This window comes from Natrix helvetica (assembly GCF_964273705.1).
Source record: "Natrix helvetica genome assembly, chromosome: 3".
Lineage (NCBI taxonomy): Eukaryota > Metazoa > Chordata > Lepidosauria > Squamata > Natricidae > Natrix > Natrix helvetica.
The window spans coordinates 66,178,501-66,200,643 of record NC_138549.1 but is presented as its reverse complement, the minus strand read 5'-3'; the positions used below and the strand labels follow the sequence as shown (position 1 = coordinate 66,200,643).

General features: G+C 40.1%; 1 protein-coding gene across 3 annotated transcripts in view; it reads left to right on the top strand.

The window, feature by feature from the left end:
- Positions 1-22,143, top strand: part of LOC309389240 (ADAMTS-like protein 2) — a 42,724-nt gene that overhangs the window by 7,212 nt on the left and 13,369 nt on the right. Inside the window, exons 2-11 of one of the 3 annotated variants that reach the window (XM_081947376.1) lie at positions 960-988; positions 1,318-1,393; positions 3,557-3,659; positions 6,881-7,026; positions 7,760-7,883; positions 10,592-10,672; positions 12,707-12,882; positions 16,714-17,122; positions 19,003-19,423; positions 20,376-20,482. In XM_081947376.1, coding sequence (XP_081803502.1) covers positions 1,349-1,393; positions 3,557-3,659; positions 6,881-7,026; positions 7,760-7,883; positions 10,592-10,672; positions 12,707-12,882; positions 16,714-17,122; positions 19,003-19,423; positions 20,376-20,482 — 1,612 coding nt within the window. In that variant the 5' untranslated portion in view covers positions 960-988; positions 1,318-1,348. Of the gene's footprint in view, positions 1-959; positions 989-1,317; positions 1,394-3,556; positions 3,660-6,880; positions 7,027-7,759; positions 7,884-10,591; positions 10,673-12,706; positions 12,883-16,713; positions 17,123-19,002; positions 19,424-20,375; positions 20,483-22,143 lie in introns of those variants that run through there. The other 2 variants (XM_081947375.1, XM_081947377.1) reach the window with 2 other exon arrangements.

Here is a 22,143-nt window from a genome sequence, read left to right as displayed (position 1 = left end):
CAGGGCGTACCACCTGCAACCCACCACTGTTCTTCCTGGAAATAACCCTGATTCTCAATGTAGTTAGAAATAAGCTTTATTTTTGGCAAGGCAAAGCAGGCTTTCCTTTTAAGAACCAACTAGCAGGATCATCTGCCACCTACCGTTTGCCTCTCCAACTTTAAAAAATGTCTATTTTGTGGCAAAACAGGTCTTAAAATCAGGTGTGACTCACTTAACAACCACTTAACAGTGGAAATTCTGGTACCAAGTGTGGTTGTAAGTCAAGGACTACCTATATTAGCTAAATTGAGGGTAAGTGTCTAAAAGACTCCACTAAAAGAAGAAGCCACCTGTCTTCCTAACTGGTTGAAGTTCTACCATCCTGTTATTCAGGCTTAGCAAGTACTTTAGGATCAAAGTTAGGCAGGGGAAGTAAGCTTCTTTGACAGCACTCCAACTTGTTCTGATACGTAGAATTTGATATTGTGATAAAGTTAAGCTTGGACATGCTTAAAGTCCAATCCTATATTTTGTTTCCTGGGAATAAGTCCTATTTATCTTGAGCTGGCTTTATTTCACTGTCAGCTCTGAAAAAAATTGTGTTGCTATTCAGCTTTGGAAGTCTGAAATTCAGATGCACTGGAGTAGAATGTTAGTTAATGCTGAGGAACTCACAGTTAACTATTTGGAGATATTCTGAATATTTTTCTGGATGCAATAGGTTTCAATGCAGGCTTCTTGCTCATATTTAAGCTAAAGAAAATTGCAGCATAGAAGGAAGTAGCAAAAGTTATTATGGATGTCGTAATGGCATAGCCTAAATGGATCTTTGGTGGATCTTTCAAGAGTAGATGGTGTTGGATCTAATTAGCAAAACTGTGCAGTGCTTTGAAGAAGCAATATGATCTGGAGTGTGTGTGGGATCTGTACTTGTCTTGTTAAAAAACATTTTAAAGCAATTGTCTCCTTTTTCCCAGATTGCAAAGGAGCTGTAAAGGCCAACTGTGTAAGCCCAAGAAAAAAAAACATGGCTACTTGTGTGTATGTGCGTGTGTACTAATGAATTCTTCCAACTTTACATTCTATTTTCCCATTAAAATGTGAAACTTTGCACAACCATATCAGGTAGTACTGAATTTGTGTAGAAGACCAGACTTATAGACTAGAGTGGGAAACTGAGAAATCATCCTGAATGAAGGGAGTAGCACATTACTATCATATAGATGAAACTTAGTTTCAGAAAGACTTTTCAAATAATGTTTCATACACTAAACCAGAACCTCTCTGAAGTCAACATTTTCATTCCTTTTGAAGAAGGATTCTCTTTTATTGCAGGCTACACATACCTCAGGGGACAAATAGTAGCATGTGCCTGGGTCAATCGAAGCGTTATCAGTTATGCCAACAGCAGGTAAGCCAATCTTTCATAGATACTATATTTGATCTACAAGAATGAATTTGATTCTTCGTGTGCTACAGAGCCCAACTAGCAGTTAAAGAAGTATGGAACCAAATGGTTTTATATGATGACAACAGCAAGATTATCATATTTTTTGGAGTATATGATGCACCTTTTTCCCTCAAAAAAGAGGCTGAAAATCTGGGTACGTCTTATACACTGAATACAGCTATTTTTTGCCTCTCGAAACCCTGCCCCCTTCACCAAAATGGCCATGCATACCTTTAGGAGGCTTTCAGAGTGCTCCTGTGGGCCGGGGAGGGCAGAAATGAGCAAAAAGCCATGTCATTTTTTGCTCAATTGTGCCCCCCCCCCCAGCCCCCTGGAGCACTCTATAAGCCTCCTAAAGACTATGCATGCCCTTTTTTTTGACAAAAATGGGCCATTTTCATGAAAAATGGGCCGGTTTTTGCTCATTTTTGCCCCCCACCGCACCCTCCCAGAAGCACTCTACAAGCCTCCTAAAGATATTCGTGCCCTTTTTTGGGGGGGGGGGGAAACGGGCCTGTTTTCGGGAAATATGGGCCATTTTGGGGAGATCTGCAGAGTGCAAAAACTTTTTTTTTAAATTTGCCTCTTCGAAATCTTTCCAGTAATAATACAGTCTTATTTCTTTTGTCATTTGTGGAATTGATCTTCTATTTATTTCCTTAATAAAATTTTTGTGGACTTCTCTCCGCAGCTTTTTGCTTGTAGCATCAGTTAAGTAATCTCGATGCCCTCCATCTGCTATTTTAATCAGGTTATCTTTGGTTGTCAATCTTGCTTCTGAGAATTTCTCTCTCCTTAAATCCATCGTTTTTCCTCTTTTTTCTTTTTCCATGCCTTGAAATCTGGGGTATCGTTCCTGTTGATCTAATTCCCTTTTCCATACTCCCCTTTTCCCACTTTCAACCACGTTCACTCCACTGGTAAAGTAATCAGTTGTCTTGTCTTTATAATCATTTTCCCCTTCAATTTTTGCGACTGACCCCATCATTTTTTGCTGTATAAAAACTCCATCTCACACTTTTGTCCTTATTTGAGGAATAAGTAAGTGTCTTTGCTTAGATAATTTGCTTGGAAGTTTTAATTTTATTTCTACCTATATCTGTCAAATGTACCTGGTGAGATCCTCTGCACACATTTGTTATATTTCAAAAACCGATTGAAATATGTAGATTGAAATACTGGGTAGAAAAACAACTTACAGATGCAGCTGAAGGAAATGACAGCCTCCTGATGATGACAGAAATGGAATATCCTACTACTGATCAGCAATTGGGGTTAGTATTTTTAATAAGTTTGCTGTCCCAATGAAAAGTTCTTTATCAGAAGAACATTAGCTTAGAAAAGAGAATGAGTTTGACATAATTCAACCCTTTTGCTATGTCAGTTTTCTTCACTCCTTAAGGATTGTAAATATACAATGAATCTTTATTTCAAGCTCTTGTTCTGTACCATAGGAAATCCTGTGCTCCCAGAGCCCACTGTAGTTGGACAGGATTATAAGTACCATATTTTTCGGAGTATAAGATGCACCCTTTCCCCCCCGAAAAGAGCTTGGAAATGTTGATGCGTCTTATACACTGAATACAGCAATTTTTGGCCTCCCAAAGCCTCACCCCTCCGCATCCCATTTTTGCAAAAAACAGCCAGTTTTTTGCCAAAATTGAGGCTTTTTTGCCTTTCCTCAGTCACCAGCAGCCCTCTGCAGGCTTCAGCAGGGCTGGGGCAAGGCAAAAATGCTCCCCATGAGGACGCTGCCGGCCCTGTTCCAGCCGTACCGGTTGGAATGGGATTTGAAACCCACCACTGTCATACATGCTATTTACTTTCAAACAATGTTTTGGGTTGTTCATGATGGCCTATGACCTCTTTTTGTCCTAAACCTTTACATTTCTCTGAAAACTTCAAAATCTTCATTCAATTAAATAATATCATTCGGAGTGTTCACGCCTTCATTTTGCAACCTTTTCCAGCTGGCTGAGGAATTCTGGGAGTTGTAGTCCACAGATCTTAAAATGCTAAGGCTGGGAAACACTGGTTCACGTTACATTTGGAAATAATCCCATGTCAATCTGGTATAGAGAGGCAATGGAACAAGCACCAGGTTTATGTTTCTTTTCTCCCCAGCTTTGCCCTGCCAACACAGCCAGTTTCAAGCAACATCAGTGTGCCAGTTTCAATGCCAAGGCCTTTGGGAAACACTATTATCATTGGATGCCACTCTACCCAGGTTTGCCTTTGTTAAATTACTAAGCAGAAGCTATAGATCAAAAGAAAAGGAGGTAAGAGGGTTTGCATGACTTTGTGAAGGTTGAAGACCGCAAATATTTATTCCCAGAAAACAGGAAAATATCCCCATTTTAAATAGCAAGATATATTGTAGAATGGACTTTTATTGACTAAATCATACTGAGATGTAGCAAGCATTATATTTAGTGTGCAGATAAGATAAAGAGAAAAAGGGTAAATGATATGAGAGAAAAGCTACTTATTTCCTATTCCTGTTTCCTAAAAATAGGAAAAGGTTTAATTTGCAACAGCAGTTATACCTGGGAACATTATTTGTCTATCTCAATTATTTTAATTTAGTATACTAACCTTCCTCAATTTGGAGACTCTCCAGATGTCTGAATTTCAACTACTAAAATTCTCAATCATGACTGTGTGGTTAAGGAATTCCAAGAAATCACAAATCAAGAAGACATCTGGATTGGGGAAGACAGCAGTGTATTTGATAGAATTCTCAATGCCGGAAGATAGTGTTTTCAAGTAATTGCTGTTAGAATTAATTTTAATGTGGTCAAAAGTAGATCTGATGCTAGTTCTGGCCATTATGAAAACAAACAGAAAAAGAGATGGAAGCAATATCTCCCAAAATATTCTCAAAAGAGAATTTATTCTAGCTCTTTACAAAGAACAGACAAGAGAAAGAAATGTGAATATAAATAAATAGAGGTTGCATTTAATACACAGCAGTCACTGAAATTATTCTTTCACAAGGTTTTCTGCAATAACATCTGCTTGCCAGAATGGCTGAATTCTTGTGTGCCTACTTAATTGACTTTATTTTAGCCTACTCAGAAGAAGCCTAACAATTGCTACTATAGATGTGGGGGGTGGGTGGGTGGGTGGGATGGAATTGACATAAGGGACCCATAGACTTTACGAGCACCAAGTTTCCTTCAAATAGGAAGGGGCAACTCTGGTCATTTCCCCCTACTCCCAATCATTTTGTTACTGAAATTCAGTAGTCAAATGGCCAATTTTTAGCAGAATGGGTTTTCTATGACCTGATTCCTATTAAGAATGAAAAGAGGAGCAAGTTACACCTGAAAGGCAAACTTATCATTTCAATGTTAAGCCCTTCCCCTAAACAGTCTGAAATGTTATAAAAATAGTCCTCAACTTACAACAGTTCATTTAGTGACCATTCAAAATTAAAGTGTCACTGAAAAATGTGATTTATGATCATTTTTCAATCATTGTAACATCCCCAATGGTCATGTGGTCAAAATTCAGATGCTTGGCAAATGGTTCATATTTATGACCGTTGCCATGTCCCAAGGTCATGTGATCACCTTTACAACGTTCTGACAAGCTAAATCAATGGGGAAGTCAGAGTCACTTAACTACTGGGTGACTAACTTATCAACTGCAGTGATTAACTTAACAACTGTGGCAAGAAAGGTTGTAAAATGAGGCAAACTTCTCTCAACAAATGTCTCACTTAACAACAGGAATTTTGGACTCAGTTGTGGTTATACGTGAAGGACTAGCTGTAGTTGATCTTCGACCATTTTTCTGGCAAATTTTGGTGACCTAATTTCAAATCATATTTTAGATTTTTAGAAAGATTGTTAAATATGGAAATAGGAGATGTTTGTTTCCAGCTCACGCTTATATACACCAAAGAGTAAAAGAAATGAGGATGGAGGTTCGTTCTCTGAGCTTGTGAGTTGGTTTCCAAACATTTTGTTACCAGACAGGGGTGTCAGGGTCATTGTTCCTCTAAGTGCTTTATGTGGTCAATAGGTCTAGTGATGGGGAGGTTGCATCAGGTGAGGGTCTTATGATGGGTCAGATGTGGGTCATGTCAGGTGAGGGTCTTGTGATGGGGAGGACATGCCAGGCGAGGGTCATTGGGAAGTGAAGTGCTGGTTGGGGAGTTGTGTGGTTTGGTTGAGGGTAGGTGCTGAAAAGAAATCTTAAGAAAATTGATCCTCCCCATCCAATGACATCACACATCGTTGCTGTGTGTTTAAAGTAGTAATTTTAGTCGGGTTATAGTTTATGTTGGAAGATAAATACAATGTATATATTTCTACCCAGCAAGAGATCTCTCTTTTTTAAAAAAAATAAATAGCAATGATTTTTAAAGAATTATTTAAATTCTGAATTGGAAAAATTTGTGATTCGCTAGGTGTTGCTGAATAACCCAGATACTTTTCAAAAGGCAACTAAATTTTGTTTTGTTTTTCCTTGAAAATTTTTTTTACTTCTTATCCAAGAAGCTTCTTCAGTTCTGGCTGAATTGTGGGGAATGAAAGGATTTATATTCTTAGCAGTTAACTAGTTGTTAGCACTCCGAAGGTTTATTGTTAGCTCTCTGAGAGTTGTGGGTTTATCTGTACTCTCAGAGTCACCTGAATCAGAGTGCAAATGGATGTGGAACCTTCTTGGTACTCCTGAAAGGACTGTGTTGTAGACAAGGAATAGGTGATGTCATATCCCCACCCCCCTTTGTTGAGAGAAAGCTTTTGAGTTTTAATATAATTGGCCTCTTTGATCCTTTTTAAAATCAGTGGTCCTCTCTGTTCAGCATGTGGATTTTGCTATCTTCAAAAGAGTGACGTTTTTCTTTCAAATGCCGATGGCCTTCTGAATCTTGTTCTGGTGGGTTTGTTCTCCTGTGTTGTGCCATGCATTTGTGTTGTTTTATTTCTCTAAACAGGTCATTTATATTAAAACTGAACAGCCCTCTCTCAACAGAGGGGATGGGATACATCACCTATCTCCTGTCTATAATTTCAGAGGATCAAGAAGGTACCACCCCCACCTGCACTCCTAATTCAGGTGACCCTGAGAGTACAGATAAACCCACAAGTGGCCTCAACGATTTTCAGAAAGCTAGCTAAGAATAAAAATCTTAGCCAGAACTGAAGAAGCTTCTTGTATGAGAAGTGAAACATTTTTCATGGAAAAAAACAAAGTCCAGTTGCCTTTTGAAAAGCACCTTTGAGACAACCAAGACTGGATGATAGAGAATCTCCATGGACATGTTGCTGAATAACAAGTCCTAGAAACCACAATAAGAAGAGACAATGGTGATGATTGCTAGGAAGATTCAAAATTTTCATTCTTTAATTGATTTTAACATGTTCTTGTAAGTAAGTCTCTTGACCCAAATTTGCACGCCCTCCCTGTTTCTTTTTCTCCTGTGCTTTTCTGTAGATGATTACACCAGCATCTCTAACAAGCCCTGTGATCTTCAATGCACTTCGAGGAATGGGGAGAGACAACTTATGGCACAAGCCCAGGATGGCACATCGTGCAAGGATAGGGCTTACCAAGGCGTCTGTATCACTGGGAAGTGTGAGGTACAATGATCAAAGGAGCTGCTGTCTAGATTCATATATGATCCAAAGGAATATTTTATCAGACACCTACTGCGGTAGGATGACTCTTAGCTTTGGGATGTATAAGCTCAGCTGGTCAGATCTACTGGCTAGTACTGGGACATAATAAGAGTACACAGGGACAGTCTGCTGGAACAATCCAAAAGCCTCCTATTTTAATATCCTATTTTAAGCTAGAGGCCTTAGGAAAATCAAGAAAAGGAGTATAGAGTTCCCTAACCTCCCAGTAGGCTGGTGTTGAGATGTAACTTCTGTTTCACTTTTAAGGCACCTATTTTTGCATTAATGTGTCTAATTTATATATCAATACTTTTCTTTGTCTGATGATGCTTTCATCTGGTCCAACAAATCACTGAATTCTATTCTGATCAGAGAGAATGTTTGTCAGTCTGGGCACAATTTTATAGTTTTTGTGCCTTTTTAAAAATCTCTAAATGAAGGAATATTAAATTTTCAAGGGTTAGGGTTAGGGTTCATGAAATGTATGCGCAACTGAAGTGAGAGAAGAAGAGCTATGGAGCGTTGCGTTGTGCTAAAACCGCACTCCAAAATGTAATGGTGAGAATCTAAATTTTGAGCAAGGGAGATGGAGCAGAGAAAAGAATCAAGCTTTAAAAAATAGGGATCAGAAATAGAGCTATACACATCAGTTGAGTAAGTAAGATTTCAAAGTGGCCCTTCCTTTTCTTCCTAGCCAATAGGGTGTGATGGCAGCCTCTACTCTTCCCAGGTGATGGATCGATGCCGGGTATGTGGAGGAGATGGAAGCACTTGCTACCGAGTCTCAGGCAGTTTCCGAAAGGGGATCTCACAGTTAGGTACACTTTGCTAACAGCACTGAGCTATTTTGTATTATGCTTTGCGACCCTCTTACTTCTGGTTAGACAACTGAGTCAGTTTAGTCCAGCGTTTCTCAATCTTAGCAACTTGAAGACCTGAGGACTTCAACTCCCAGAATTCCCCAGCCAGCCATGCTGGCTGGGGAATTCTGGAAGTTGAAGTCCACAGGTCTTAAAGTTGCCAAGATTGAGAAACGCTGGTTTAGTCTAATGGTGAAGGTACTTGCTTAGGAACCAGGAAAGGGTAAGTTCTAGTCCTGCCTTAGGCATGAAAACTGATTGGGTAACTTTGGGCCAGTCACTCTCAGTCCAACCCACCTCACAGGGTTGTTGTGGGAAAAATAGGAGGAGAAAGGAATATTAGATACATTTACTATCTTGAGTTGTGTATAAACATAATAAAGGCAGGATGAAAATCTAGTAAGTAAGTAAATAAATTTAGTCTGAGGCTAAAGCAAGAAAAAGAAAGGAAAAACTAAAAATATATAGTATTGCTTAATACCAAAAACTTCTGGAGGATATCGACCCCATCTGGAGTCTGATACTGAATTGGGCATCTTTTTAGAGCAGAATGATAACATGCAGTACATTGCCATAGCCAAATGATATGGCACTGTTGAATTCCATTGCATATTTATTCTTTCATACTGCGCCTAAAACCTACCACAGGCAAAAGCCTATGGAATAGAAACCTCCAATGAAAAAGCAGGAGACAGAGAAAAGTTCAGGGACCCTTGTTGAGGTTATTTTCTTTCACAAAGAATAGCTAATGTCATTTTGTAATGGGGAACAGTTTAGATAAATAACTTTCTAAATATTGCTGAACAACAATTGCTGCCGTTTCATTGTCATTAGCCATAAATAATGAAGTTACAGAGAGCTGTGGCTCAACACTCTTGGGAAACTCTCCCCGTTATAAATATTTTCAGTTGAGGAAGTCCAGCTCTTTTCTTAAATTAATTAAGATTATATTGCTCATGTAGGTATCTTTATTCTGCATTTTTAAAAGCAAGTAATGAATGACTGGTGGTTGAATTGAGGGATTATGAAATAACCTGTAAGACAGAATGAATTGAAGAAGATAAACAGAGTGCCAGGAAGATGGATCAGAAAGCATTGCATACATTTGAAGCTGTACAGTATTGTTGCAGTCCCTCCATGTGTTTTTTTTCTGAGAAGAAAGAAAAATGGAAAAAAAATGTAAAATTGGAGAATCTATATATTTTGCAGGAGGTATCAGGCTCTGCACAAAATATTCCACATGTAGAATCACAGATACTTGATAACCTTGCCACAGTTATTTTAGAGAGCTGAAACGAGCTGCTTTTCAGAATAAGATGTGTAGCATATAAATTTAATAAATAAATAGTTCTTTCCTTTGGTGAAGGAAGAGAGCAACTAGTTCTCTTGGTTGACTCAAATAACAGCTTCAAAAGCTCTGGTTTCCCCCAAACATTGTCAAAATACTGGATGAGGATTGGGCACATTTTGATTCAAAGAAATAAAAACTTTTATCTAATATGTCTATATTTTAAATGCACAGAAAGCCCCTCACTATTATATCAGCCCACAAATACCCACAGTGTTTTGTTATATCATTATTGTGCTCCCAATGGCTTTGATTTAGATTTAGATTTCTGCCTTGATTGATCAGGCTTGACTCTGTTCTTCAAAGCAGCCTTAATGACTGCTATACCTGTGGAAAAGTAGCAATGACTGTTCAATTCCTGATCTTTGTACTTCAAGCTGTCATATAATTGGAAGAACAGAGCTGTCTTTAGCATGTGTTCTGATTCCAGGGATGAAAGAAATGCAATTATCGATCCATTTGATTACTGTAAATGGAGAGGCAAGCTAGGAGTGTCCTCCTTCACTCATACAGTCCACATGTTTTGGGCCAGTCCTTGGAAGTTTTGTGGATTGAGCTGTCCCTGAATTGTAATTAGTAGGATTTTCTTGAAGGAGAGAATGCATGCTAATGTGCATTGTTATCAGGCATTCACACAGAGCAGAGGTGGGAGCAGCGACCATTTTTTGACTTGTGGACTTCAACTTCCAGAATTCTGGCTCAGAAATTCTGCTAGTTCAGGAATTCTGGGAGTTGAAGTCCACAAGTCATAAAGGAGCCATCGTTCCTTACCTCCGACATTGAGGGATGTGTCAGTCTGGTGTAGAGGGAGATTTGCAACTCCATCAACACGTGGGAGCTGCAAGGGTTCCAGTTTACCTTCTGATAAATCTCCAGCTACAGAGAGGAGATTTTGTAATAGCATAAACATAATGATAACAACATCACCCTGTTTTTTTTAAAAAAAGAATTGAGGCTAGGCATAACTAAAAACTCTTACACATTGTATATTTTTTAGCTATATAAAATGTTTTGAATGAAACAAGCCTGTTTATCATAAGGAGACCTGATGCCCTCCAGACACATTAAAACTTTAATTCCCCAAAGGCCAGGCTGTATAAGAATGCAGAGAATCTCATTCCCAATACATCTGGTGATAAATTGAAGGGATTATCTATAACTCTCTGCCGAGAGTAATGCATGGAGTGGCCCAGACATTCTCCACATTTTCAGTGAGTTAGCTACTAGGGCAAAACAGAAAGAACATAACTGCTTTACAGAAAAAGATCTGTTCATCTGATTTTAATTGTTCTGACTTTTCTATATTTCCCATTCCCAGGATACATATTTATCACCAATATTCCTGCTGGTGCTACAGATATACTCATTATTGAACGAAGGAAGACAGAGAATATCCTGGGTAAGCAATCTATTATCAATATTACATTGATTAACCTATATAAAATATGAGCATGCAATGAAATAGTAATGTTGTTCTAGTGCCAAGTTATCTAACAGGTCAAAAGAGAGTATGCTTAGGGGTCTTCATATTTTATTTATTTACTTATTTAATGTATGTAGCTTCCAATTGTATGCATCGTAACAATGAGGTGAAATGTTCTTTTACTGCCAAGTTACCTAATGGATCAAAAAAACCCTGCAACATAACCTACAGTTTCTCACAAGCAATACCGTGTTTCCCCAAAAATACGACAGGGTCTTATATTTTTTTGACCCACGAAATACGGCCTTGGGCTTATTAAAGGGGAGGACTTATTGTTTTTGGGTTGCCGGACGGCTGCTCCCTTGCGACCGGGCTCCCAAAGAGCTGGGCACAGCCTCAGGATCGAATGGCTGTGTTGCGCTGTCGCAGCAGTAACACAGCAGCCATGAGGTGACCATACTCATGAGCAGCCGCCCGGAAACCCCCCTTTCCAGTCGGGCACAGCACCACTGACCGACCTAGCGGTACCCAGAAGGCTCCAAGCAATGCGATGCGCCTGTTCACCGCCCTTCCCCTCCCGTGGCTCGTCGCCTTCGGAATGCCCCTAGGTGTGTGAATGGGGCTCTGCATGGCTGGAGAGTGGGGTTGCATGAGCAGATTTTCCGCTCCCCGCTCGCGCAGAGAGTACCTGCAGAGCCAGGGCATCTCTGCTGCTGGCGCCGCCGGCTGCTTGGTTTTTTTTTGCAGCTTTCAAAGCATGGACAAATGCCGCTCTGGAAGTACACTCTATGGTAGCGTACAACCATAGAGCGTACTCCCAGAGCAGTATCCTACCTCCGTGCTTTGGAAGCCACAACGGAGGATGGATGCCACTCTGGGAGTACGCTCTATGGTTGTACGCTCTGCAGCCCACAACCATAGAGCATACTCCCAGAGTGGCATCCGTCCTCTGTGCTTTGAAAGCCGCAAAAAAACCTTGAAGCAGCGGGCGGCGCCAGCAGCAGAGATGCCCTGACTCTGCAGGTACTATAGAGTTAGCCAAGGGCATCGTGAGCATGCGAGTCGCGCGAGCGGGGAGTGGAAAAGCCACTCGCGCAATCTAGCAGAAACAATGAGAGTAATTTTGGCAGAAGCACCAGTGATAACCAAAGGCAAGCTGATGGAAGGAACAGATGGAGGGTTTCGAGTTCTTAAAAGATATGCAATGAACAACAAGTTGCCAAGAGAAGTCCACATGCGATTTATCAAGAAAATAAATAAAATACAGATTTTACAAATGGCAAGAGATATTGGTCCGCACTACTACTGGAAGGATACAGGATGATGAAATGAAATGTTACAATAAAAATTAAGTCAAACTTAGTTAAATTTTGAGTATTATGTATAAGACAAAGTAATAATAGTTATAGTCCAATAAATGATTAACAATGATAATAATGCACTTATATACACTATAATGATAATATGAAATTTTATATAAACTGTAAGTGAGAATATAAAGATGTAATACCATTGGATGATTTAAGGATGATGTAATGAAATGCCAAAAAATAAATCTATTCTAAATTTAGCATGCTTCACATAAAAAGGATGTAATAATAGTTATATTCAATGAATATTTAATAATTATAATAATTGTATACATATATATTAGATTGATGATATGAATAATGGAATGTGCTGGAGTAAGCTGACACATGAAATTAGAGAACAAGAAGTATAATAATAATGCATAAAAATATAGCTGATTGATAATATGTGACTTTATATAAAGTTTAAGTGATGATTATGGAAAGGATGTACAAAAATCTTGTAACCAATCGACACACTGTACGTAATGGAAGATGTTTTTATGTTATATGTCTTATCTGTCTATGTTTGTTTAAAAATAAAAACTTTTTTTTAAAAAAAGGATGGATTGAGTCACTTGGTTTCCAGCTATGCATATCTAAATTAATATTTGCACAATAGATATGTTTCATTCTTGTTTCATTTCTGTTTTCCTGGTAGCTCTGGCTGATGATTTGGGGCATTTCTTCTTCAATGGAAACTCTGCTATTGACAATCCACAGAATTTTAGAGTGGCTGGCACCGTGTTCAAATACCGCCGTCCTTCCAATCTACATTCGGATGGTCTGGAATACATTATTGCACAAGGGCCCACTAATCAATCTCTCAACGTCATGGTAAATAAGGCAAACTACAGTCCAACTATTTCTTACTATATTTTGCAATCATCTGGAAGTTAAATAGAACCAGATATCTAATCTAAAATACAAGTTCATTAAACATTTCAAAAATGAATTAACTTCAGACAGGCTAAATCTGTTTTAATCTAAAATCATTTGGTTTTTAGACTAGGTTTTCACAGCAGTTACATCACGTCTGAGTAAATTTCAACAGATCTAATAAAGAATCAGTGCCTTGTCTCTAAATTAGCACCTGCAAAGAGTTTCCCCCCCTGGATTTCAGCCTCTCTGAAGCTTAGCATGTTTATCTCCTCCAGGCTTATTTCAGGCTCTGAGGGCTGAAAAGAGAAATGGGTAATGGCCAGGGGCTAGGAGAGGGGAAAGCAAGGAACAATAATGGATACAGAGTAAAACTGTTTTATTTTAATTGATTATGTGCCATCAAGTCATTTTAAACACCTGGCAACTGCATAGATAGATTTTTCTCTATGGTGATCTGTCCTTAATCTTTTCTTTCAAGTCTGTCAATGGTGCACTTATCACCATTACATTGGAGTCCATTCATCAAAGATAAGAGTCATGTTCTTCTCTTTAGTTCCACCTTTCTCAGCCTTAGAGCCTTTTCCAGGGAATTAGGTCTTTGCATAATGTATCTGAAATAACATAATTTGAGCTTAATCATTGGTTATTTTAGGAGTTTATCATTGGCTATACTTTCTTTTTGAGAAAGTTCACTACTGCCTCCTCTTACGTAGTCCCATCTGAAACCAGGTGTATGAGAATCTATACATTTTCTTCATATTTTAAAAGGTCATTTTGTTCCTCCCATTTCTGCCACAACTTAATTTTCACAAAAATGTATACATAACTGGAGAAAAAAATATGCCAAGAAGCACAATTAAATACTTCTCAGGTACATTCCAGATAATTCATCTGTTTTAAACTAATTCTCTTACGCTTAGTTTTTCCATTTAACAATATATAGCAGGTATGTTTAAAGGGCCAATTCCTGCCCCTTTCATGATTTCAAATTTTTCAGCACACAAACTTTCTTTTATTTCAAACAAACCAATCTTGCTGTCAGATGATTATAAATCTTCTACTGCATGTCATAAATGCTTTTTAGGTTCACAAGAGATTGGCTCAACAGCCACCACACTGCAAATCATAATTCCCTCCCCCCTCCCTTCTTTGTTTATTAGCAAAACAAGACAAACCTTTAGTGTCATTTTTAGGCACAGAGAACAATTCAGGTAGTATTTCTTTACAACAGCCAAGAAAGTTGGACTTGTTTTGCCCATTCCCTTGATTCACTACAATCTGTTTGTAAAGTAGGGGAAAGTAATAATACAGATGCTTGGTTTATGCGCAGCTGCCAAGAACCTTAAACTTAACAATGTTCTGCCTACAGTGTTACCTAATAGCACTGTCATTTCTAGGTTCCTACCTAGAATTAAACAAAGGGGATAATTATACTGGCTGCCTGGCATTCTCTCTTAGACTGGCAAGACCTGAACCATTACTCCATGCCGTTCCATGTCCTCCTGATCCGTGGAAACATCTATTTTGAATAGAAATATTCCTTCAGCACTTCTGGTCTTTAGGCCAGTGGAACCAATATGTCTTCAATAGTTCAAATCGCCTAGTCCAGCTATAGCGAACCTTTTTTGGCTCGCGTGCCATAAGTGGGGGGAGCGCAGGGGGGTCGTGTGCGGGCGTGCCGCACCCATAATGCAATGCGCAACCCCCCCCCCCAGTGCGCATGCGTGCACTACAGGCATGACCCCCCCCATTTTTGCATGCTTTTTTCGCCCACCCCAGGCTCCAGAGGCTTTATAGGAGCCTGGGGAGGGCAAAAACAGCCTCCCCTGCTCCCCGAAGCCTTCCAGAGGCTTCAGGGATTTCCAGGAGGCTTTCCTGAAGCCTCTGAAGCAGTCAAAACGACCCTCCGAGCAAACCGGACTTCTGGTTTGCTCAGAGGGTCGTTTTAAGCGCTCCGAAGGCTTCAGGGACTTTCAGGAGGCTTCCCTGAAGCCTCCGGAACAGTCAAAACGAACCTCTGAACAAACCTGAAGTCCGTTCCCGAACTTCTTGTTTTCCTGTAGGGCTGGTTTTTTGCGCTCTGGAGGCTTCAGGGAAGCTCATGAAGCCTCCGGAGGGCCTTCGGGGGGCGGGGGAGGCTCTTTCCGCCCTCCCCAGGCTCCTATAAAGCCTCTGGAGCCTGGGGAGGGTGAAAAATGGCTTTAAAAAAGGGTGAACTCAGCTGGCCAACGCATGCATGCACGCTGGCCAGCTGACAGGGCAGCGCCTTGCGTGCCCTGACAAATGGCTCCGCGTGGCACCTGTGGCACGTGTGCCATAGGTTTGCCATCACTGGCCTAGTCCATCTTAGGATCAACAGCCATTGATTTTTTTTTTCTTTTCCCCAGAAATTTCTCTTTAACTCTCTAAATACAGGGAGTCCCCGAATTTACAATCACAATTGAGGCCAAAATTTCTTTTCTTAAATGAAACATTTGTTAAGTGAGTTTGCCCCATTTTAAGGCTTTTCTTGCCACAGCTGTTAAGTGAATCACTGTGGTTGTTAAATTAGTCAAACTGTTGCTAAGTGAATCAATTGACTTTGTCAGAAGATCGCAAAAGGGGATCACATGGCCCCAGGCAAGTGCCACCATCATAAATATGAGTTGATTGCTAAGCATCTGAATTTTGATCACACGACCATCACACGATGCTAGAATGGTCATAAGTAGGAAAACTGGTCATCAGTTACTTTTTTCAGTGCCATTGTAACTTTAAACAGTCACTAAACAAACTGTTGTAAGTCGAAGACAATCTTTATACCAGCACCTCACTTACCTGTTTTTTCTATGGTAAATGTTCATATTTGTGAGAAAGTGTATTGTTTTCTCTGTTCTCAGCTTCTACTATTATTCACAAGAATTTCCAGTAACAGGAGTTGCTATCTCCTCAGCTTCCAGCTTCTACTAATATTTCAAGCTCATGCGAAGAATCTTAGGCTGTGACACATCGCAGTTTAGATCAGGAGGAGGCAGTTTTAATTTGATGAACACATTCAGATTTTAAAGCGTGGGTTCTAATAACTTCATGTTCATCTAATCAGAAGTAGTTTAATCTCAACCTATCCAAGGGTAAAATTGTAATAATCGGATGGAGAACAAGACCTAGAGAAAATGTTTGGAGGGAATCATGCTGCTTTTAGATAGAAAATGCAAAGGGCCAGCTATAGAAGGATGCTTCTATGTCTGGCCAAAGTTTGAAATTCACTTCATTATTCCCAAACAAAACCTTAATGACTCCCAGAACTTCCTCTCTCAGATACTGTTGCAGTTAATTTAAGAGGGTGGCTACCTGGCTTGGAAAAAGGGATTATCGCATTCCTGGATTTGTTCCTGATTTCTTCTTCCATGGGGATTTTTAGGAATGCAAAATTTGGAAGAACAAACAGAGGTGATAAAAATGGTATCTTCAAAGAGGTACTCTGGGAGTTCCCTCTTAGATTTCAAATCTAGTAGATTGGGGGGGCTATGAGACCTTCTGAGCAGATGTGCAAAATGTTTCAAGCTTGAAATTCCTTTGGTTATTTAAACCTTATTTTACTAGAAATGTTGTTCCGAACCTTGTGGGAAATGTTCAAGACTCACAACAACATTTTGAATGAAAATTTAGACTTCCAATCATTTTGCACACTGCCACATCTGATTACTGTATGTGAAGAATCTTTCTCAGAGTTCTTTGGACTATAGAAGAATCTTGTGCAACTTCAAAGTGAGAGTAAGCTTGGTTTTTTTTTCTTTTTGTTAAAAGTACTACAATTTCAATGGAAGAATGCCACATGTAACTTATGACTACACTGTGCCTAGAGCATTGTCACCAGCTGTCCAGACAGTTCCACCATCCATCAAGATGCCTCTCTATCTTCACTTACCAGAGCCTAGCCAAAATTACCAAGATGCAGTTTCATCCATTTCCCAAGATTTCAATACTTCTTGGACATCTGTCACAGAGATGACAGAGGACACAGAAGAAGAACCTGAGGGCATGTCCTTCAACAGGCAGAACTTCTTCCTAAGTAACTCCACTCCCGAAGGCAAAGAATGGGGCTGGAAACATGGGGCACAGGAGGAAAATCTCAGCTTTCAATTCCAACAACTTTATCATACAAGTGAAACAAGTGAAGATGAAGAAGTGACAGCTGACAAAGAAGCAGATCTGGGTCAGTAGCCTTTCATAAGTGTATTTACTGAATCCTCTACAGTACAAGGTTGATGGGAAGTGGTTGGTGAGATGTGTGTTTCAAGTGCTCCATATAAACAAAAGTGTTGTTTGCACTGTACATATACATTGTGTTAATTGTGAAACCCTTTGTACTTTTCCATATTCAAGGTTGTTATTTGACGATGGGAAACTGAAGGGTAAGGTTCTTTTTGGTAGTTACTGGCAAAAAACAAACATGTTTATGTGGAATACTGACATTTTCAAAAATTTAATACTCAAATTCAGTTATCATGATTTCAGTGCAGCGTATCATGATCTAAATCAATGTTAATAGTGATAGTCAAAATATATTGAATACCAGTGACGTGCAGTCAGGTGAGGCAGGGGAGGCACAGCCTCACCACTGTCATGAAAAGAAAAGAAAAGGTAAAAGGAAAAAGGCGAGAGCTGAGGTCAGGTTGAGCTAGTTGCTGCCTCACCGTGGATGACTCTGCTTAACTGTTTAAAAAAGCCTCTAAAAAGCGCCCTCTACTATGAGGCAGGGGAACTGCATGCCTCATCTAGTCTGACTTTAGGCGTTTTATGATCACTCGAGCAGAGTTAAGCAAGGGTTAAAAGCCTAAAAATTCTTGACGTAGGTAAGGCACGCAGTTCTCCTGCCTCATAGTAGCGGGCACTCGTTTGGGCGGGGCTTCTTCAGAGGACCCGAGGCAAGAGCAGAGTTGAAATCCTCTCTGAAACAGCTGGAAAAGGTACATGTGGGTCGGAGGGAGGGGAGGAATTCAAACTTCATCCTCCTGGTGTGGGGCTTTGGGCAAAGGCTGGAGGGAAGGACTCTGGCTCACTTGTGCTCTCCCTGGGGTGTAGTTTGATTGCAGGCAGAGCCACGTTGCCTTTTCAAACCTGTAATCAGTGAAGCTGGGCTGGATCCTTCCGGGGCTGGGGGAAAGTGTGTGTGCTCCAGTATGGCTCATTGACTGGCTTCCTGCCTCCTCCTGTGGTCTCCTCGCTGGTGCTCTTCCCTCCAATCCAACTTTGTGTGTGTGTCTGTGTGTGTTTGTTTGAGAGAGAGGGAGTGAGAGAGGGAAGGGGGTAGGAGAGATAGTCCAATCCAACTTCTGTGTGTGTGTGTGTGTGTGTGTGTGTGTGTGTGTGTGTGTGTGTGTGTATTTGAGAGAGGGGGAGGAAGGGAGAGAGGGAGGAAGGAGGGGAAGGGAGAAGAAAAAGAAAAAGAAAGAAGGAGCAAAGGAGAAAAACAAATGCTGTCACTTTAAATTGGAACTGAGCATGCCTGGCTGTGGAATTCTGGGAGTTGAAGTCCACAAGTCTAAAATTTTTTGAAACCCACCACTTTGTCAGTGCCTCACCAGCCATAAACCTCACTGCACGTCACTGTTGAATACTGACCTAAATCAACATTTCTCTATTTTTCTACACACACACACACTGCAATTTATAACAATATTACCCAAATCCTAAATAATAAAACCTCATAATATTAACTTTGGGCCTTGTCAAAGTATAGTATGTTTCCTCTTCACTGAAGCAGCCTTATCTTTTTGCAGATTTCCACATATGTCTGAATGAAAAGATGCAGCTGACTTATTGAATAACAAATAGGTTCTATGGTTGCCTAAGAATCAAAGTCCTTTTGTCAAAAAAAGCAACACGTACAAGTTGTACATTCAGATGTCATATTCCAAATTAAATTTCATGAATGAGACAGATCATCTCTGGAACTTTTTTGATAGTATGTTAGCTTATTTAAATGAAAGTTTGCAATATTTCTGTGTAGTTCATGAAAGACAGGAAATAATTTTAATTGTAGAAAGTAAACTGAATTTTGTGGCCTCTTGGTTCATTTTCATTCTTCTTAAGCCCTCAGACTCAATAATATTATGATCAGCACAGCCACACCACGTGCAGCAAGATTTGAACTCCATGAAGCTAATAAGATCGGTCCATCCAGACAGCATCTCTTCAGATCATTGTGTCTCCAGGATCCACAAAATGACGCTTTTTGTAGGGCATTGTATTACATGACAGCCAAGGTTGGGAGAAAGAATTCAACAGTCGGGTTGTGGAGTCACACAACTATCAAATGGCCAGAAGGACTGCCCAAGCAATCTGCAAAAAAGAACTTTCCAGACAAAGTGAATGTCGACCCTTTTGCAATAAGTGAAGCAACAAATGACACTATCATGGCAATTTCTTCCAACCCTACCTCCAGCTCCAGGCTTCCAATCAGCTTTGGGAATGAGCAGTTGTCGGAGCCTCTTCAAGGTCCAGGTGCTGAAAGGTGAGAAAGAAAAAATGATTTGGAAGAAAAGGGTTGAGTGTTCTAAGAAAAAAAATGATATAATGTGAAAAGAAGGTATTCAGGAGGAACCTTGGCAACGGAGCAAGGTTGGCTTCCTTTTAAATTCTCCATTTGAAGGAGAGCAAACTAAATCCAGTCTTCCCTCAGCCCCAGGATTAAGATGCACTGCATACTTAGCTTTAGGGGGGGGGGAACCCTCTCAGGTGCTTTCATCATAATTTTCCCAGCATATCTAAGATGACAGTCCCTTTTTAAAAATAAATTAAAAAATGAAAATTTTATGTAAATACAGTATTAAAAAAGTTAATTACATGTGATTTGTCAAATGACTCTAGTTTTAAACGGCCTAAAGCAATGATTATCTATCCTTGGAAAATCTGAGGGAATCTTCATTCTTGAATTCAATTCAGTTAGTAGATTGGATTGTTTTATGTACGTGAATATCAGCATTGTCAGCTGTTCCACTACTCTGATTGGAAGAGGTGCAGTTAGATGCAAAAGGTAGCCTACATCTATCATTGGATAATTGCATCAGCTATGATGTGCTGATCAATTTAGTTTGGATTCAAAGTCACAGCGCTAATACATAGCCTTAGTGGAGGCTGATTGGAACATTGCACACGGGCAGTAAATCATAGAGACACAATGGGAAGGCTCCTCTACTGGGGAGACTCTATTAGTATTTAAACTGCCTATTTTTTGATGCAGTCTAATGTGCCCTTTACTTGAAGAACATTGCTTTTAGATGATTAAATTCTCTACAATCCCTACAATTGTGACAGACTGTAGATAAGCAAACTGTGGAGAAATAATATGTTGCTATCTAGGGATTCCTTTTAGCCTCTGTGGGAACCAGGGAAGGACAGCATATTTTCCTTCCTGTAGTAAATCATCCATCCAAAAACATATACTGATGTTTTCCCCCCTGCAGCAATGACTTTGAACTGAGTCCCCTTGGCCGTGAAGACATCAGCTTGGCTGACATGTATCGCTGGAAGGTATCAGCCTATGCTCCTTGCAGCTCTACGTGCACATCAGGTGAAATGACATGTAATTTTGGATACTAGTGTGGGCAGTTTTGAGTCTTGCAAAGGATTCTGCTTTGTGGCCAGTTTCTAGCATAGAGAAGGGCCCACATGAGAACTTCTTCAGAAATGGACAACAGGGTGTAGTCTATTAAATTCTGTTTGTTGTATTTGTTCTGCATCTGAATGTATTCTTTACTTCCTTTGATATTACCCAAAACACCTTCCCTTGATGTTACTTTATAATTATATCAGGTGAAACTTGTGAGCAGTTATAGACTCCATGCATATACAAAATAGAATTGTGTTATTTGTTTGCTTGTTTGTATCTTGCCCTTATTCTTTTTACAAACAACTCAAGAAAGTGAACATATCCAGTGCACCTTCCTCCTCCTATTTTCCCCTGTGGGGTAACTTGGCTGAGAGAGAGTGACTGGCCGAAGGTCTCTCAGCTGGCTTTCCTGGCTAAGGTGGGACTAGAACTCTTGGTCTCCTGCTTTCTACCCTATTGCCTTAGCTGTTTTTGTGTTGCTGTTGAGCTTTTCAATATAGTCTCCAACAACTCAGGAACTCTAATGCAGATGGGTTTAATTAAGACTAATATTGTTCTTATTAATTTTAATGTCTTTTTTCCTGCATGAATTTTTATTAAGTCTGCATGAAGTGATTTGTTTCCACAAGGCGCTTCTGGCTATGAACATGATGTGATTTTCTCTCGTGCACGCACATTCCCTCTTGCTCTCTCTCTTGCTGCTCTCTTTTACTTTCTCTAAATTTTATTAAAGATTTTTTTTCAAACAGTAAAGGACAAATATAAAACAAAAAGTAGCAGAAAGTCTATAAAAATAGAGATAAGAAAAAGAAAGTACAGCTAGATAAGAAAAAGAAAGGACCTAGCTATTTGCGGGATCGTATCCTGCCCCACACATCCCTTCGGCCGATTCGCTCTCACAGGGAGGGACTCCTCCGGGTGCCGTCCACTAGGCAATGCCAGCGGGCGACGCCCAGGAGTAGGGCCTTCTCTGTGATGGGCCCGACCCGCTGGAATGATCTCCCCCCAGATATCAGAACTACCACCGACCTCCGTTCCTTCCGTAAGAAGCTTAAAACCCACCTGCTCAATTTAGCCGGCCTGGCCTAATACCAATTTTAGTCCCTCAAGTCTGTATTTTTAAATTTTTAGGGGTATGCTTTTTAGTTGATTTTAACTTTTATTATTCTGTACAGTTGAATTTAGGTTTAATTCGCTTTTAAGGGAATATCTTTAAGGCAGTGACGTGCAGTCAGGTGAGGCAGGGGAGGCACAGCCTCACCACTGTCATGAAAAGAAAAAAAAAGGTAAAAGGAAAAAGGCGAGAGCTGAGGTCAGGTTGAGCTAGTTGCTGCCTCACCGTGGATGACTCTGCTTAACTGTTTAAAAAAGCCTCTAAAAAGCGCCCTCTACTATGAGGCAGGGGAACTGCATGCCTCATCTAGTCTGACTTTAGGCGTTTTATGATCACTCGAGCAGAGTTAAGCAAGGGTTAAAAGCCTAAAAATTCTTGACGTAGGTAAGGCACGCAGTTCTCCTGCCTCATAGTAGCGGGCACTCGTTTGGGCGGGGCTTCTTCAGAGGACCCGAGGCAAGAGCAGAGTTGAAATCCTCTCTGAAACAGCTGGAAAAGGTACATGTGG